Source organism: Brachycentrus maculatus, unplaced genomic scaffold (assembly GCF_059751285.1).
Source record: "Brachycentrus maculatus isolate JH-2025_06_01 unplaced genomic scaffold, ASM5975128v1 h1tg000040l, whole genome shotgun sequence".
NCBI classification, from domain to species: Eukaryota; Metazoa; Arthropoda; class Insecta; order Trichoptera; family Brachycentridae; genus Brachycentrus; species Brachycentrus maculatus.
In genome coordinates this window covers 447482-468174 of record NW_028280794.1, presented here as the reverse complement: position 1 = coordinate 468174, position 20693 = coordinate 447482, and the positions used below count along the sequence as shown (strand labels likewise).

At 29.1% G+C, this 20693-nt stretch overlaps 1 protein-coding gene across 1 annotated transcript in view; it reads right to left on the bottom strand.

The window, feature by feature from the left end:
• LOC148312430 (uncharacterized) overlaps nucleotides 1–20693 on the bottom strand; it is a 66877-nt gene that overhangs the window by 10010 nt on the left and 36174 nt on the right. Inside the window, exons 3-4 of the mRNA XM_088277259.1 lie at nucleotides 9352–9466; nucleotides 7652–7835 (exon numbers count right to left, since the gene is read on the bottom strand). Of these exons, the coding sequence (XP_088133385.1) occupies nucleotides 7652–7835; nucleotides 9352–9466 (299 nt within the window). The remainder of the gene's footprint in view (nucleotides 1–7651; nucleotides 7836–9351; nucleotides 9467–20693) is intronic.

Sequence of the window (20693 nt, the reverse complement as noted above, 5' to 3'; positions counted from 1 at the left end):
GAATCGTTTTTATAAAAATCGAGGACCATTGAATAAACATTAATTTTAAATAAGTTTTGAACAAAACCTTTTAAGAATCATTTGTATTCAATTTTGTAAGGGCCATAATTTACAGAGTTGAGGTGTATTTTATACATACAGGGACTCATACACATTCACGATATGTAAAAGTGACACAGAGTAGTATGTGTGCAGGTACGCAGGCAGGTAGGCGGCCATTGCTTGCATTCTCTTTTCTTCATCATATACTTAATTTCTGTTTCCTGTATCATATAACCTTAATATCAAAATAAAATACTTGTATAATACCACTTTTTAGAGTTAATTAATGCAAACAAGACTAGTTTTGAGAACATATTGTGTTCTCGAAACTAGTTGTATATTATTAACCTGTCCTGGAAAGAGTTTTTTTAAACTTTTTTTATAATTTTATATCATAATTGATGCTATAAGCAATATATTTTCTTGAACAAAAAAATATTTACATTATTAAATATTTTTCTTTTAATAAAGAAAATATTGTTTAAATACAACTATAGATGGCAGTACAAGTGCCATTTTAGAAGTAAAAGCTACCGGACTTATTAATTACAACAATTATTACGCAGCCGTATATATACAGCCATATTCCTTTGAGGAAAGTTTGGTATGGTCGTACATGGACGGCCATACTCGGACAGGTTAACATTTTTTGTAAGTGGTCTCACACAAGTGCTTCATCCTTTATATCGTATTTTAATCATCATGTTATTCTACAAAGTTAACGCTAAATTAATTAATAATATGAAATTCGACTGTGCTATATCTATTTCGTACTTTGAGTCCATCCTTATAAGCAGTTATAGCACCTACCTTTTTGCTGACGCAAAAGGGTGTTTTATACCTTATACGAATATCTAATATTCTATTAGATTATTATGGTCCTAGTTATGACCCGTAGAATTTTATTAACAAGAAAACTAGCGGGCGTATACGCATACGTGACCCTCCTTCCTTTTGAAATTGAATTCTTTTATATTATACCCGAGAACTAAACGAATCAAATTCTTAATAAGTATGAGAAAATGAGGAAAACCATGTTCGTTATATTTTTCTTTATTTTATTCAGACCTAAGCGAATGCTTTATTTAATTAAATATAATACAAGTGGGGAAAAGTAATCATCTCGACTTATTGTCCGAAAACATTCAACAACGTCATATATAAAAAAAAAATCGTAAATTTTCAGTTGTTTTCGGAATGCCCAGATAATGTACTATATCCCAGTAAAAGCGGCATATTTTTAACTTAATATTTACCCCCTACGGCTCAGAAAGTGTTGTTTTGCATTTTGAAGAAAAGGTATTGTTTAATTATTTTTTAAAATAAACGGGTTATTTTTCAAATGCAGAAAAACCATTCAGGTTTTGCATAAAAAGATCTGTTGCACAGTAAAAAGTTCAATAAGGGACTTGATATTTATTTTTCGTTCATTTTATTATATTTTTAAACATAAAAAATGATTTCCTGAAAAATTAAGCTTTTTGATATATGATGTTGTTGAAAGGGGTGAGCGATATGTGTGATGGCATTTAATGAGGCTGATATTATTAAAAAGTTCTTAAATTATTTAAAAAAAACCTTAGAAATAAGGGAATAAAATGTTTTAAAAAATAATAAAACTAAATATTTTTTCAATCGGTTTTTACACCTACTTTGTCTTCTCTAGGTATGTATAGGTTCTAAACTTGAAACAAAGAATCATTTATAGTTAGGTAAGTAAGCGGGATAAGGGTGTAGTAAATTAGGTAAGTATTAGATTATTAGGTCAGAAGCGGACGGTTTTATAACTATGTACTTTATTTCTAAGCATAAGGAAAATATTTAAAATTGAGTTAAAATTCAAATAAAAGTGATTTTGAAAACTATAAAAAATAAGTGATTAATTTCGTTATAAAGTTCATTGATGATAGTTTATTTATCGATCTCTAGAGAGTTGTTTTTGTAAAAAATCATCTTTTATCATTATAGTAGGTATATTTGACTGGCAATCTTCCATTATATTGTTTCTTGCAAAAAATACCACAATTATTCCTGTAAAACAAGTTGTATAAAGTTCGCCCTTATTTGCGCCCTATCATTTTAGTATAAAGTTATTTAAATTTGATTTAAAACGAAAATAAGTGTTCTTTCCAAAAAAATATTTGATAAAAACATAAAACATCCATATAAATTATTTTTTTATCAAACGTTTACTCATTGCATTTATGTAATTTATTTCGATAAATTATGTTCAAATGACAATGATTAAAGAAAACACTTGTTTTATACCACTTGACAAAATGACATCTTCGGACAAATAATTTTGGAACGAGATAAAAACGCAATTTATTATCCGTTGTATAAAAATTCAATTTCTCAAGAAGTTCGCCTATTTTTCACAAAATAGGCCAGAAAATCTTTTGATAATGTAAACTGAATAAAAATTCTGAACACATCTGTTTGTGACGTATTTACCAAAAAGTAGGTATATGTAAATCCTACAGGGGCTCAGTGATTGAATTGAAGATTGAAATACATCCCCAAAAAAAATGTATTTATATTTGGGATAATCATTCCATTCATGAATTGATATTAATGTTTTTTTTCTTTATACAATGTTTCTACAAAATGGGTCTACTTGCCTTTAGGAACTATTGTATGAATTTTTAACTTTTTTTTATTTTCCGACACACCATAAAAATAAAAACTATTCCTCTAAAATTTTGAGATGGGAATATACAATCAAGTAATTCATAGAGCACACGACCTGTCGATGGCTGGTTTAAGTATGAAATTCAGTATTTGTGGACAAATAATTAAACATATTTAAAATATTGTTGATAAAACCTAAAATAATAACAAAAATTTTAAGGCGTTTCATAGTATAACTAACTGATTAACTATCAAGCCGCTTCCTCGCAGGGGTAGGCGGATAGAATTGAACGCCACATAACTATTTTCACCTCTTCAACATTCATGCATCTCCTCAGACATGCATGCCGATTACTCTGACTTTTGACTTGACCACTTGAAGCGTTTGAAATACGTGATCATGGCAAGTTTCCTCGGTTTTTATCTGCTTCTATTTCCAACTACATTTGACTAATATGTTAATTTTACCGTTCTTTTATTCATTTGTTCCACATATCAGAGCCATCTCAACAGACCATTCTTACTTTTATCGATAATATTTATCTCAGTCGTACAATTTATTTCTTATTTTAGTTTTAATGAACATCTATCACACATCGTTTTCTTGCACATGTGTCTGAATGATCACATTTTTACGTCATTCAGTGTTCTTTCATCTTTTTCAAAAAACACTAAAATTACTTTTATACATTAGAGTTGGTACCAGGTACACTATGTGAAATGCGAGCTTTGCATCCGCAGTTGGGCTTTTATTTGTTACAACAGATTTCAATACGCCATTTCAATACACCAAGCAAATTCTCCCCAAAAAATCCCATTCAAAATATGAAAAGTTCATATCATGTAAAAAATTATTCATTTTACATCCAGAATTCGAATCATTTAGAAAATGGTTGATTCGTCATGGGTGGAATTGTTTATAAAAATAATATAAAACAAAATAATGTGTATTTAAACCATTTAATCAGGGTTTAATACTTTTTTGATTTTATTAATTAATTTAATCGCTTAAAATACAACAATTTAATTAATTTACTTGACGTTTCTACTTAAAACACATCGCAAAATAGTTACGCTGTACCTCTTAAAAAAAGAGACCTCGATTTTGTGCTTACAGAGGGACTTATACTCAATATTTATTTGTGTACTTAATTAATGATATAATAGTCTTGGACCGATTAATTGAATTAAAATTTCATTAAATACGAAAAAATATATAGATATCAATTTCCACCACTGGGAGGCGCCTAGAATGCAAATATTATCAGAATAAACATCGGATTAAATTATCAACCAATTTTTCAGAAAGCACCGGGATATCAAGCTATCTCAAATGTCATACGCAGAAATGAGGTGACAGAGAGTGACAGACGAAGGAGTGATGTTGGCGAATTAGACTGTGTCATTTACCCATTAAGGTAAAGCAAAAATACCAAAAATAGAAATAAAAAAATAAAAATAGAAATTGGAAATTACAAAATATTTATTTCACGAAAACTCACGTTCTTTTGCAAGAGTTTTCGGCAGCATCAATAGTTGAGTTAAGTTATCTTTTTATTTGGTAGAGACCCTTACACAATATAAGTATGATTCTTTCCTAATTATTTTACGTACATAGAGACGCCTAAAAACATGATTTTCAATGTTTATTAAGATTACAATTAGACCCGTTCGTTCAAGATATTTTGAGTTCGTCGAAATTTCTAAGGGTAGTAAGCCATATAAATACCCAGACTTCCATATTTTTCTTCATCTATGTTGTAATTTCAAAATAAAAGTAAATGATTCCTAAGTGTGAGATATAAACGGTTAATTTGAGAAAGCTTTTTATTTAGCAGAGAATCTTATTGTAAATACCATATGCACACGATCCATCCCGAATCGTTTCACTTCGTTACTGGGAGACGCCTGAAAATATGATTTTCTATGAAGCCCTATTAATATTTTATGAAGCTCTTTTACTATGAATATCCCCTTTTAATTGATCACTTAAACCATGCATTATTGAGATGCCAATATATGTAACTCCAAGGTGGTGAAACTCAGATTTTTTAATAAATATTTTGACACATTTGGTCAATAAATAAATATTTATGAATGCTTGTGAATGATTAAAGAAAACACTTCGTTTTTTACCACTTGAGTTTTATTATAGACTACATGTTTCAGAAGTTAAACTGCCATCATTCAGGTCTATATAATAACTATTATACAGACCTGAATGATGGAAGTTTAACTTCTGAAACATGTAGTCTATAATAAAACTCAAGTGGTAAAAAATGAAGTGTTTTCTTTAAACATTGTAATATGTCTTACCACAAAGTTAATGGCGAAACAATAAATAAAATGCTTGTGAATATTTTAAGGGACAATATTTTTGTGATAAATTGATGTCTTACCTTGATCGCATTTTTCTCGGACCACCTTTATTAGGGTTGGCCAAATTCCATTAAATATTAAACAGTCCAATGAGTTCCAATAAACCTTTCAACGGTCGGAGCAAGAGGAAAATTTTTAGCGATTCGGATGGACTTTTATTGAATGCTTAATATTTAATATGGGTCGGGTGATTTTTTATTCATAGCCAGCTTGGACCTCGTTTTAGGAGGATCAGGTGCTTAACTAACCACATCTGAATATTTAGTTTTACGAGCGGAAATAATGATACGTAAGAGTCGAATTTGAAACACACGAGCTTGACCCGTGCGTACTCGAAAGTGTCAGAACACTAAAACTACAATTACACATATTCATGTGTGACCTCTACTTTGGCTAACCCTTGCTAATTTACCATCCAACCCTCACGCTCTTTCCCCATAGAATAAAATGCTTTACCACTCTCTATCTTGAAAACATTATTCGTCTGTTCTACATAAATGCATCTCCTCATACATACCCACCGATTATTTCGACTCCTTACTTGATCGTTTTCAAGTATTTGATATACCTGATCATGCCAAGTTTTTTTTCGGTCTTTCTTTGCTCCTTTTTCCAATAACATATGCGTAATGATTTTGTTTTATTTGGACAGGAAATCGAAATGAATTGTGTTTCAAGTTTAAATCCAGGATGGCACAATGGGTATTGATGGTTTTAAAGGTGTTTTTATGGATATACTAAACGACAATGGTCAAAAAATATAATATGAATTTACATGTAATACATATAATTTTTTTTTTGGTAAATGATGTCTTTCAAATGGAAAATATGATTTTTTTAAACATCGTTTTAGTCGTGATTGAGATTTCTCTGTAACTAGAAGCAGCATCCCCTGTTTTTTTCGCTTTGATTTCTTGAGTTATATTGGTTTTTAAAGCTAGGTTCGTTGGCCGCATTTTTTACGGGTACTAAATTGCATTATATACAAAATATTTCAAGCCAGTGATTCTCACTGCTTTTCTTACAGTCGACTCAAACGTTGAAAGCTTTAAAAACCAACATTGCTAAGAAATCAAACCTATGTATAAACTAGAAGATGCCACTACGGTTTTACAGAGAATTTCATGAAAATCACAACTACAACAATTTGTAGAGTGGTCATTTATAAGACATTGTTTTCAACAACAAAAGCTTTATTATCGTATGACTGTATATCCATAACGACCCTCCAAAAATCATCAATAACCCATCGTATCATCCTGTACTTTGGTAATACTATAAATGAAATATATAATATTAGATACTGAAGTGTAGTAAGGCATATTTTTCCCTAATGAAGCAATTTATATGTAAGGATAAAGAAATATGTGTAGATAAACAAATTAATTTATATATATATATATATATATATATATATATATATATATATATATATATATATATATATATATGTATATATATATACATATATATATATATATATATATATATATTATATATTTATATATATATATATATATATATATATATATATATATATATATATATATATATATATATATATATATATATATATATATATATATATATATTGTTTTGATTTATTTACAAAGCTTTTTGATTGAATTCAATTGATTTTTTATTCATATTGGACAACACAGTTCAGTTCATCTTCTGTTTTTATGGTTTTTCACCCTTTAAGAGTATTTTTGTCAGTGTCAAGTTACTTACACTTTTCAAATTATTTTTTAAGTATTTATAGTACCATAGTTTTATTTGTAATGTTACTTTGATTAAGGAATATAAATTGATAACTATTTTGAAATTAATTTTTAAAAAATTTGTACTTAAAATCACTCAAAAAACAATCTTTAAAACGTCTTTTTACACACGTGCAACATTTTTTATCCTACGCATGATTGACAAAACATGTGTTCGAAACCTCGCGAGATACAGGACGTCTAGGTGTCGAAAAATCCGAATGGTGTAATAGATTTATACTTTATTTACTATTTTCAATGGTCAGTTTAGTATTTGAAACGTTGCTCTCCAGCTATTTTAATCATAATACTAAATTACCCAAAATAATTGCAAGAATTCCTAGAATCGCAGTATTTAAAGACATAAACCAATTCTGTAGGGGGTGCCTAATACATATCGCTCACTCGTTTTGACAACGACATAAATAAAAAATCGACAATTTTTAGTTCATGTTTTCGGAATGCCCAAAAAATGTACTATATTCGAGCAAAAGCGGCATATTTTTCACTTAATATTTACTGCTGTTTTTTGCATTTTGAAGAAAAAGTATTGTTAAATTATTATTGTAAATTAACATAATATTTTTCAAATGGAGAAAAAACATTCAGGTTTTACCTAAAAAGATCTGTTGCACAGTAAAAAGTTCAATAAGTGGCTTGATTTTTATTTTTAATACATTTTATTATATTTTTAAACATTAAAAATGATCTCCTGAAAAATCTAGTTTTTTTATGTATGACGTTGTTGAAAGGAGCGAGCGATATGGTCACAACTGCATGTCTAGAAATGCCGTTTCCTTTCATCGTTTTCTTTACACGCATTACCGATACCACATTACCTGGCCGCTCTCTGGACGATGGTCCTCAGGCTCTGAATCAGCAGAGCCACGTGGCAGGCGCAGGCGGCAGCCCAGAGGGCCGCCAAGGGGGCGGGGCCTACCGAGCGCAGGGCTGCGCCCCACCGCCCCCCGCTACCCCCGGTCCTGCCGCCCCTACCGCCGCGCCACGTATGTATGGAGGCAGCTAAAACAATACATTTATATCATTAATTACATAAAGGCTTAGTATTCGTTAAGTCGCAACTTTATTATCTCTCAATCGAGGTAACTTTTAACCTAAATGTTTTTTTTCTTAAAACAACGTTTTTGCATGTAAAATTTAGTTTTTCTTGAAAATAGTTACATGGTTTTGAAAAGAAAAGAGTTATTGAAAGGCAAAGAGTCAACAAATATTTATTGAAATATTTTTTTCATATGTATTCTAAAAAACAAAAAAATCTCCAAGAATCCGACTAGCCCCGAGCGTGGCTGAACGCATTCTAATTTGAATGCTTAAGACAAGCTTAGATCTAAGCTTTAAAAATGATTGATTCATTTATTTGCAAAATAACATGATATTAACTGTTAATTGTTGAAAATGTATTATGAAAAATTAAACCTAATTGTATAAATTGTATTAGACCACTAATTGAGTTTTATTTTATTCGCTTCGAAAACTACGAATATTTTTATAGACAGGTGATCACAAAATCTAACGAGCAAAAAATCATTCAGATATTGGTAGATGTGTAAAATGTTTCCTTTTTCTCAATGTTCTTAATATACTATATGTTTACTTTTTTTTCACCTTTTGCATTATTTAGATTTTTTTATAAGGCGGAAAAACTTGTTTACAACTTTTCCAATTTTTTTTTATTCTTTTTAAATCCGTGAAAAACAAAAATGGTAAACATGGTTTTTTCAATCTTATGTGACATTGAAGCATTCAGGATTAATACCAAATACCGTATGAGAAGGTTTGTCTAAATTTTAGAGTTGGGATGTTGGGACGTTATAGAACGAAGAGGGGGTGAATGTTTTTTTTTTAATATTTTTTTTATGACTGAGATTATGGACAATAGGGAAACACTTATCATTGTCATACAGTCTATTAAAAAAATATATCTTCTGTAATTTCAAAATGTCGTCGAAATTCTTAAAAATATTACAACGTAGTCATGCAGTGTAGTGTAGGGTGAGTAGAAAAAGAATTGTTATAATAAATACTAAATGGTAGTTTAAAAAAAATCGAAACGTTAGATTGTATCTTGGCAGAAACATAATATGTTACCAAGGAACATAACAAACATACGCAACATAATCAAACATACACAATGAATGATTTGTTTCGAAATTGGTTGGGAGAGAGGATATTTTTATTTTAATATTTTTTGTTACATTATTTCTATTTCTTATCTTTCTCGTTAACTTTCATATGGTAAATGCATGTTAGTAGGTATATGTATGTATATAGGTACTAGTGTTGATGTACGTATGCAGTGACATAGAGTGTAAGTTTTTTTTCTTTGTTTAGACTTTCCAACTGTTTGATTAACTTATGAACCTAAAGATACACTGCTTCAATAGCAGTTTATTGGGACATATATATATTTTTATTAAAAAAATATCGAAAAAAATATATATTGAAGTCTATGAAAATCCTTTAAAATTTTTAACAATTCTATAAACCAAGCATTAATAATAATAAATATCAAAGTCACCTGCAGCTAAAACAGTAGCTCCTCCTGCTGGAATACCAAGGCCAAGATTCGATTCCCTTCTCTCTTCAATAAAGGCCACACTCCCCATCACCAATGCAGATATACCGCATACGATCTGAAAAAAAAGCATTATCCTTACAAAGACATTTTTCGACGACGTTCTATTATAATATATAAAGAATATTTCAATCACCCCATTCAAACTAGCTGGCTAGTAGTATGGAATCCTGCAAAGAAATTAGATATCTTATAGCATTACCCTAACATTCAATTTTAACGTCAAATGATGTAAACTTTCTTTTTGGAAGACTGTGATAAGATGATAGAACTAATAAAGCATCAAATCCATCAAACAGTGAAGGAAAGCTGAAAATTTAATAATTGGCATCGTACAGAAACTGTAATAAGCCACTGAACAAAGAATTAGACTCTGCTGAAAGTTTTAATTGTATTTCTAAGTTCTAAGTTGAGAAGAGACATTGTTACCCTCGATGATAAGATTATTAGTATAACTATCCCTGAGGATGAATCCTTTATATTAGGAGCAATCCTAGTAAGTAGATAAACCTGAAACCTTTTGCATAAGTCAGTTTGTTCTTTGGATAATGATTTAAAATAGTTTTCATGTTCAAGACTTTATTCTCGAAATTTATCTAGAATGCTATGTAACAGCAATTTATATCATTTCAACTGCAATTTTATAAATATATATTTTATAAACAAAAATACTAAATAGTCTTCATGAAAAAATACATCTTATTCAAATAAGTATCAATCAGTAAACTCGGTATTATGGTAACAATAGATACAAGATTAAAATATAAATAAAGCACTGGTTTTTTACTGTTTGAGTATTATATTGTAACGATTTATTTTGGAAGCTACAGATGCTTCTATCTACGGGTTAAATAACATATAAACTAAAGCATTAAAGGTATAATAAAAATGATCAAGAGTTAATTCTATAAAATTATTAGGTAAAAATATAAAATATATATATATATGTAAAAAGAACTTCACCGATCAGATATACAAGGTAGCTTGGTCTCTGCAAAAAAATGTTTAATTTTTTTTTTAATAAATGAATACAGTTTACTTTAAAAAAATAATATTAAAAAAACGAACAACTACATTCTCTTTAACTCGTACTTTTATATAAATCGGAATAAATGTATTAAAATTATCCTGTATATAAATAATGTTATAATCATTACAAATAATCCCTCTAAAAATATATTTAATCCTTAATGATTAATTTCAACCCACTTATTATTGTACTTACGTACAAGGGTATCTTTTTTCAATTATATTATATCAAAAAGATTTTTGCTTGTTAAACCTTTTAATGTCATCCTTCACAAACTTTTTAATGTTCCATTTCAGTTTTCAATACCCATTTTCAATATTTTTTAAAATTAATTACTTTAGGAAAGCTGTACATCAAAAAATATTGAATTATTTTTTATTTTCAACGAAAAGGATTCCTTAAAAATCATTTCGTTTTACTATTATTGAATATGTAAGGTTTAGAAAAGAAAACTCATTTACTTTTATGTCATGCTCAGATTGACAGCATTGTTGGAGGAATTTGTGGGCTCTAAAAATGCTAGACTGATTTTTTTAACCAGAGCTGATTTTTCGGATTATTTGTACATCACTGATCAAACTCTATAAAAAATATGAACCTACATATGCTAAATATAATATATTTGTAGCTCATTCTTCCAAATTTAAAGACAACAAACAAAACTAACTTCCTACTTACTAACCAACACGCCGCTTCTCCGCAGGAGTGGGCAGAGGGAATAGAACGCCAAACCACCTGATACTACCTGACTGTGCGAAGTTTTCCTCGGTTTTTCTCTGCTTCTTTTTCCAACTACATTTGCCACAGTCACATGCATCAATTCACATGGTCAAACCATTTCAACACACCTTTCTTAATTTAATCGAAAATGCTTTTCTCAGCGTTGCATTATTTCCTTATTTCACCATTCGAACATCTAACATACATCGTTTTGCCGCACATTCATCTGAGGGATCACCATTTCGACTGCATTCAGTCTGCTTTTATCCTTCTTTTGCCAACTCCATCCTTCGCTTCCATATATAAGGGTTGGAACCAGGCTCCGTTGTATACTGCCAGTTTAGCCTTCGCCGATAGGTTTTTATTTGCTATAACCGATTTCAGAGCACCATTTACTCTGTTCCCAGCATTCACTCTTGTTTCCATATCTTTAATAACAACAACAACAACAACAACAAAACAAATAAATATCCGATAAAAACACAAAATGTTATTACACTTGAATTGTTGGATACACTTTACCAATTTGACAAGTCCAATACCTCACATCGAAGTATTGATTCTGAACTGTAGATTCAATAAAATGATCCTTTTGATACTCCATCGAACAGAATGAGATTCGGATACACCAAATCATTTGGGAAGATGGTGAAAAGGGTTCTTAGGTTTTGTGTTTTCTAGTGTGTAATGTAAAAAGATACTTTAATTTGCTTGGGGGTTAGTCACGCTAAAACCAAAATATCAGTAATTATTAAATATTTGCTTCGAAAGCTAATAATAAATATAAACTAATTATAAGAACACTTTAAGTTAAGGATATACATATAAAAGGAGAAAAATTTAAGGATTTTTTTCTTTGGCGCCTATTCTCCATTTACTTATGGTGCATACAACACAGCATACATATATATATATATATATATATATATATATATATATATATATATATATATATATATATATATATATATATATATATATATATATATATATATATATATATATATATATATATATATATATATATATATATATATATATATATATATATATATATATATATATATATATATATATATATATATATATATATATATATATATATATATATATATATATATATATATATATATATATATATATATATATATATAATGGTCAGCGTGATTAGCTACCGTGCTGGAGGTCCCGGGTTCGATTCCCAGGGGGCTAAAAAAAATATTAGTTATTTTACAATGTAATATTTATTTAATATTACCCTGGATTGGTTCTTGAAGCGCAAGAGTGATCACCTCGCCTTCGTGTAAGTAATGATCAAGATAACACTGCGTCAATTCGATGCAGTACCCTATGCACCATTGGGTGCTGATAAGGGTTATAAGTAAGTAAGTAATATATATACATAAAGAGTACGAGAAATACATATATGTAATAGAGAGATAAAGTGCAGTTATGAACCACCAGGATATAAAGTAAACAAAATAATCGTTGATAATCTCAATTCGGTAAATCTGTATTTATGAAATAAGTATTGCACATATTTTCTTTCCTTGTATTTTATTACAACTTCTAAATTATTAATAGCCCATGTTCCACAGTTATACTCGTCGTAACAAGCGTGAGTATCTATCAAGTATCTGACAACCCTAAACAACCCAATATCTAGAAGGGTAGATAAAGGAATGTAACACACAATTCTGTCAGAATCAACCCCAACGGACACTTGATCAACATTTATGAAGGTTTCTCTGTGCTCATCGTCTATAATAAACAAAGTGGTAACATTGGTTTCGCGAAGCTTTCAATCTATGTAGGTCAGAGATCAAAGGGACCCTGAAATATATATAGGGCGCATGGAATGTATTTTTAGAGAAAATAAATAATCAAAAATAAAAATAAAGTATTGGTCAAGTGGTTACGGAACGGTATGGTTCTTTGAATAAAAGTTTTTTTTCAAGAGTCCAATTACACTGGCCAACAATGATTTTGTAACTGAAATTTCGATGACTGATTTGAACTAAGTTAATCGTTCTTATTCAAATATGGGGACAAGCTTGTATCACGTCAAGTTTTGATGTTACAGTCATATCGACGTGCCCTACGTAAAGTGCTCTAACTACAATTTGGTCAATTTTGCGATATTTGGTGTACGTTATCAACTGACCGTTATCTACAAATATTATTAAATAAAAAATGAATAAAATAAATTACGTCTAGTTTTCAGGCGTATAAGACGCTATCTACATCGTATTTTCGAATTGAACTGAACTCCTAAAACGCTAACTACTTAATTTTGACAAAGCATAAAATTTTAAAACGATTAAATACATTATTTTATCGTGTTTTTGAATGTATAATATTAGTTTAGAATTTCAGATAAAACCTTTAATTAATAAATAAAAAATACGTTGAAAAATTATTCTAAGCTCTCTCCTGTAAAGTAACAGATTTGCAGATAGAGTACGTAGGGGGCGTCGATAATATTGTTTGTAGGGACCCCATACGTTGAAACCGTAATAGTGGTTGGTATCTAGACATGTTTCAGTGGATGGTCTAAGGTATTCAAAAAAAGTATTGATAATTATGGAGTAGATGTGGAAAAATATTAACTTATTAATATTAATTACGATAGCATAGAATTATGTTTAAATGTATTTGTACATAAATAATCAGATAAACTTTAGTCAATATCAGACTTAAAAATATCCGTAACTAAAAAATGTAACGTGCTACTTTTTTTGCTTTCGTTTTTGAATTCAGCTACGCAAAGTGCATAAAGATTAGGTATTTTCATGCCAGTTACCAAATAAAAGCTGTAATTTGTTGGGCAGTGTTTTTAAAGAGGTCAAGCGAAACCGTACACAGAATTCAATACCAAACTCTAAGCAAAGGAATCAACATACCTTGATTCCTGTTCAGCCAACGTGGAGAACAGGACTCTTAGTCCCTGTAGCTAGGTTAATTTGTTGCAATTGTGTAAATTATATTAATATTCTCTTTTAGGCATAAAATTCAGTTTTGTATTATTATTCATATTTTAGCAAATACACACATCGCTTACTCCTTTCAACAACGTCATTTATAAAAAAAATCGACAAATTTCAATTGTGCATGTTTTCGGAATGCCCAGAAAATGTACTTTATCCCAGCACGGAGGAAATAATTTTTTAAAGATTTTCACCCCGATTCTCCCATTTTTCCGTTTTTCCCTAAACCGTAGTTGAGTGATTAGTATATTATTCATGAGATCACGGGATCGGTTCCCTAGTGGGCTGTTTTATATACGAGAATTTTTTGGATTGATCGCCTTAAAAATTTACTCGAACATAATATGAGTATCAATATTATTAAAATTTCCTTTCAAAAGAATATGACACCAAAAGGATGGATTTCACTTAAAAAAATATCCTGAAAAAACATTTTAAGTTTTTCCAAATATTTGTTTACAAATCTGGGTTTCCCCACTAAGGAGTAATTTTTATATTTTTACATCTCACACAGATGAAGAAAAATATAGATGTCTTGGAATTTACATATCACATCACCAGTCATAGGTTGATTAATTGATCACTTTACACATTCACCATTCTACCCATGATTGATAACCACACTTATAAAATTTTAGAAACTCTTATATATAGCATTAATCTCATGACTCAATGCATATGAGTTCACAACAGTTATCTAGAGTTGGTTTAAGATATATGTAGAAGATTGAAAAAATTCATAGTTAGGTTGTCAACCTAACACCTGTTACACTTGTGTAAAGTGATCACTTATCCAGCCTTTGGCTGGCCCTGTTAATACCCATACATCCATATTCTTCTTCATCCATGTTGAGATATCAAACTATGTAAAAATAACTTATTGAAGCTCCCTTTAAAAATAACCTGTCATTCTAAATTTTGGGTAATCGCAAACACTAATTATATTTTTATTGTTGAAGTTTTGTAAAGAAGTTCAACTTTCGAGATTTATTTGTTGGAGGGTTTAACTTTACCATTGAAAGACGAAAGTTGTTTAATACAAAGCATTCTACATCCGAAGTTATTGTGAAGGAAATCACAAGAGATCTCGCTTTTAGAAGTTTCTGGAGAAAATTTCCAAACCGATTCTTCTTAACGGTTTGGATTTCGGATTACATACAAATTTTGAATAAATCCTTCCCATTATATTCCTGTCTGCTGACAAGCCTCACAAAAGGTAACGAGTTATTCCTTTTAACAGAAAATAAAATTAAATACAATATGCAGTGGGTCTATCAGCAAAAGCTTGTTCACGTTTATCGTTTTCTATTGAAAACCTTTTAAAACGAAATTTGACTCGAAACTCATTCGGAACATGTTTATCTTAATGTACTTAAATTCTTATTGTATATTTATTTCATCATCGAGTGGCATTATAATAACTAACTAACTAACTAACCATCACGCAGCTTCCCCGCAGGGGTAGGCAGAGAGAATAGAGCGCCACACCACTCTGTCCTTGCAAACATTCTTCGCCTCTTCCACGTTCATGCATCTCCTCATACATATCCGCCGATTGTTACGACTCCTAACCTGACCACTTTCAAGTATTTGGCATACCTGATCGTGCCATATTTTTCTCGGTCTGCCTCTGCTTCTTTTCCCATTCCCCTCATAAATTTGTTTTACCGTTCTTTCCTCACTCATTCGTTCTACATGTCCAAACCATCTCAACACACCTTTCTTAATTTTATCGATAATGCTTATCTCAGCTTTGCATTCCTTCCTTATTTCACTATTCGCACATCTATCATACATCGTTTTGTCGCACATTCTTCTGAGAGATCGCATTTCGACTGCATTTAGTCTACTTTCATCCTTTGTTTGCCAACTCCATGTTTCACTTCCATACATTAGAGTTGGAACCAGGACTCCGTTGTGCACTGCCAGTTTAGCTTCCGCTGAAAGGTCTTTATTTGCTTTAACTGATTTCAGTGCACCATTCACTTTGTTCCCAGCATTCACTCTCCTTTCTATGTCTTTATCAATCTTTCCATCCCTAGAAAACATACTACCCAAATACACGAAGTCATCTACATGTTCCAAAATCTCTCCGTTTACCAATATTTCGCATTCAGATCTGCATTCTTCTCTTTCAAAAACCATAATCTTGGATTTGTTAACATTCATCAATAAATCGCCTTCCTTGCACACATTATACACTTTTGTCACCAACGCCTGCAGGTCTTCTCTGCTATCAGCAAGAAGAATCATTATAATGAAAATTTAAAAAAATGTTAGTGATGTTACTATAAAACCACTCAACGAGATTTTTATCTACCGGTTTCGAGACGTACCCGTCTCTTCGTCAGGACAATCATTTCAAAAGCATGCAAACAATTATACAAACAATACTACACGTCACTACCATAGCACTATTAACATACTTTTAATTTGACCAAAATCTTACAGTGGACCAAAATCGCATGTGATCAACATTTTGTAAAGTTGCAAGTATGTAAATAGTGCTATACTAGTGACGTTTAGTATTTATTTTTAACTATTGAAGTCATTGTCCTGATAAAGAGATGGGTACGTCTCGAAACCGGTGAAGAATTTTTTTTTAAAATGAGTGGTTATATAGTAATATTACTAACATTTTTGTAAAAAACATGAGTTCCCACAATTTAAATGCTTTATTAATTAATTATTATATACATAGATAGTCGTTAGAAGAAATAATTAAATTTATTTGAAGATTTATCTTCAGAGTAATCCATTAACATGAAGCTCTGATAATTCAATAATGTCGACTCAATTTTTAATTAAATTTTTACTTAAGAAATACCACTATTTCTTAAAATCTACTGTGACACGCATTTCGAACACCGTGTTTATGTCACAATAGATTTTAAGCAATATTGGTATTTACTAAGTAAAAATTTAATTAAAAATGTATAGGTTTTACCACAAAATGACCGCCGAATTAATTAATGAAAATATCTACTTCATCAGACATTATTGCACAAATTATTATATACATGGGAAGTCGTAAGAAAATATATTTATATTTAATTTAAACGTTCATTTTCGCTGTTATTTATAGGCTTGTATCTCTGATATAATAATTTTCAGACAAAAAAGTGTCATTATGTAACCTAATATAAAAATAACATTAAAGTACTTAGGCGATGATGGGGGGTTGATAATCCTCTCTTTACTTATTTCTCTGCTTTATTTTTATTTCAGAAAAGTACTACTTTAAGCCATCAATCAATCCCATCTTAACATTAAGTGGGAAAACGGTATGAGAAAAAATATCGAAACAAAAAGTTCCCCAGCAAGAAAAAGTTTCAACAGAAATAATTACCAATATTTCATAATACAATACAATATTATATCAGTATTTCAATATGTTTCATATTTAATTTATACTACGTAAATACTACTTTAAAGTAATGAATTTTATGTTACACGGGTTTCAATCTAGCCAATGTCATTATCAAATATTTGTAAAATTGTGAATATATCTGAGAGTTGTGTTCTTGGGACGTTGAAAGATGAGTATTTATGCTGTTTGTTATTATTTGTGTTGGAAAGGCTTTAGTTTTTTTATTTTGTTTTACGACAACCTTTTCCTTTTACTACAACCACTTTTTGTATTTATGATTTGTATAATTTAAATGTTGTTTTTATTGTACGTGGGTAATATGTGGTAACGATATCATCAAAATTGTCATTTGTCATTCTTGTATTGCAATTGAAAGTTACCTACGTAAAAATAGTTTATTAATTTTCAAATATTATATTTGCAATAAATTGTTTAAGGATTTTATTTTAAATATATTAACTGTAAAAGGTTGGTGTGATATTATCTGGGAATTGTTCAGTTAATAGTACTTGTAAGTATATACAATAAAATAAGAGTATTGAAAATAGGTTAAATTTATAAATAAAACACTTGTTTTTTTACTACTTTTGACTACTTTCGAAAGCTACAGAGGTGTATATATATATGTATATTTATATATATTTATATACACATATATATATTTATATATATATATATATATATATATATATATATATATATATATATATATATTTATATATATATATATATATATATATATATATACATATATATATATATATATATATATATATATATATATATATATATATATATATATATATATATTTATATATTTATATATATATATATATATATATATATATATATATATATATATATATATATATATATATATATATATATATATATATATATATATATATATATATATATATATATATATATATATATATATATATATATATATATATATATATATATATATATATATATATATATATATATATATATATATATATATATATATATATATATATATATATATATATATATATATATATATATATATATATATATATATATATATATATATATATATATATATATATATATATATATATATATATATATATATATATATATATATATATATATATATATATATATATATATATATATATATATATTTACCAGGAGCATCTGTAATTTCCAAAACTAGTCAAAATAAAATATAATACACAAGTGGTTGAAAATAAATGTTTTATTTGTTATTTAATCATGTCATACTTCAAGTGAATGCTGAAATAACAAATAACGTAAAAAAAAGATTCATGAAGAATGATGTTTATTTTCGCTCACGAAAATGTTTTAATAAGAATGAGTAATCGGAAAACTAAATTCAAAAAAAAGTCAGTAAGTGTTGGAATTTTTTTTTTGTTCTTAGGGGGTTAAAATTATTCCAGGATCGCTTAAATTCTCTATGGAATTAAATTCTCTATGAAAGTCCTGAATGAATTTGTGGGAGGGTTGTATTTATTCCTGAAAAGTATTCAGTTTTAATTTGTGTTTTTCAAAACTTTGGATTTAACTTTATCAAACAGATCTAAAGCAAGCCCTCAGAGTTTGAAAGGAGTCATACAATTTCAAGTAATAAAATTAAACTTTTTATTCGTTTCCTTAGAAGATTTTACTTGGAAATAAAGTATTTTCTTAAATGTAGGAAAATTTTAAATGTATTCAACATTTAAACCACTTTCTTACGATTTTAATGATGTGAGTATAAATGTTCAAAAAGTATGTTTTCATCTGAGCTTTTAAAACGTTCGCCATTTGTTTGTCGCCATAAGACGCCATAAGACGTCACGAGTATTAGCGATGCACCTTCCGCGCCCTCACAGGGCGTCCTGTGCAATCCGCCGGTCACGGTTGGGATATTTTGTAGAAAGGATACAGTCCGCATTGAACTCAGATGAGATTCGGGAATGTTTGGACCATGAGATAATCTTACTCAGCAAAATTAAAAATCACATTAAAATTATGTGGATCGAGGTGCTTAAATAAAACAAGATCTAAAAAATAAATCAAGATGTCTCTAATGAAGTTCTAGTGATTCAAGTACAATGTTTTAAAATTTGTTTATATATATATATATAGAACTTCCAAGAATTTGAGTAGTATGATTGTCAATAATGGGTAGAATTGGTGAATGTTAAACGTGTGTAAAGTGATCGCTTAAACCAGCCTTTGACAGTCGTCAGCCCCGTAAATGCCCAAACTTCCATATTCTTCTTCATCTTTGATGAGATGTCAAAAAATAATATGAAAAACAAGATCGTTTTCCAAATTAAAATAGTATGTTTTTTCAACGAAATACTATGTCAGCTATATTTTTTTTTATAAAAAAATTCGTATTCTAAGTAGGAACGAAATTACAAAAACACATGAAAAAAAACACAATTCACGAGAAAAAAAAACACCGGGAAGGAAATAAATATATCTTGCATGAAAATACTAATAACTAAATATGAATAAGCAAAAAAAAATACAGGGCAGTTTAAACAACGTAATTTTTAATTAATAATAAATATATATTGTTTCGTGGTGGGATCAGGTTGCTAACTGAAGGGATTGTTTGATATACTACTTTTAACAGAATTAATAGAAACTAACTAAAACCAATGAATTGGTCAAGAACATACATAGTAAGATACTGTTAATCGATAAGCGAATGTAGCAAATAAAATATAAAGAAAAATAAAATTATATAAATTAAAGCAAAAATAAAATGAAATAGAATTTAATACATTGCCTTTATCGTTTTACCTTTTAATTCAGTACAGTGTTATTCCTATGCAATGGCCTAAGCACTATGTAGTGCAGATAGAAAAAAAACGGAACGATCACAGTCAACTTGGAATTTTTTCGAACGGTTTATACACGTAAATATTATATATTAATCGACTGGTTGTTTTATATCTGATTGGTTTTGAAAGCTAAGGACTTAATTATCCTGAGAATTTAATACGCAAACGTTCTTGCCGAAATCGAGTCTGTGAATCAAACACACGTAACTCTATGACCTTCTCTACTTGGAGCAACTGAATATCTTATAATTAACCATGATGTAACGCAATACGATACTGTATAGACAAAATTCGAATTTGGTAAAATAATCCTTTAAAATTTATCTGAA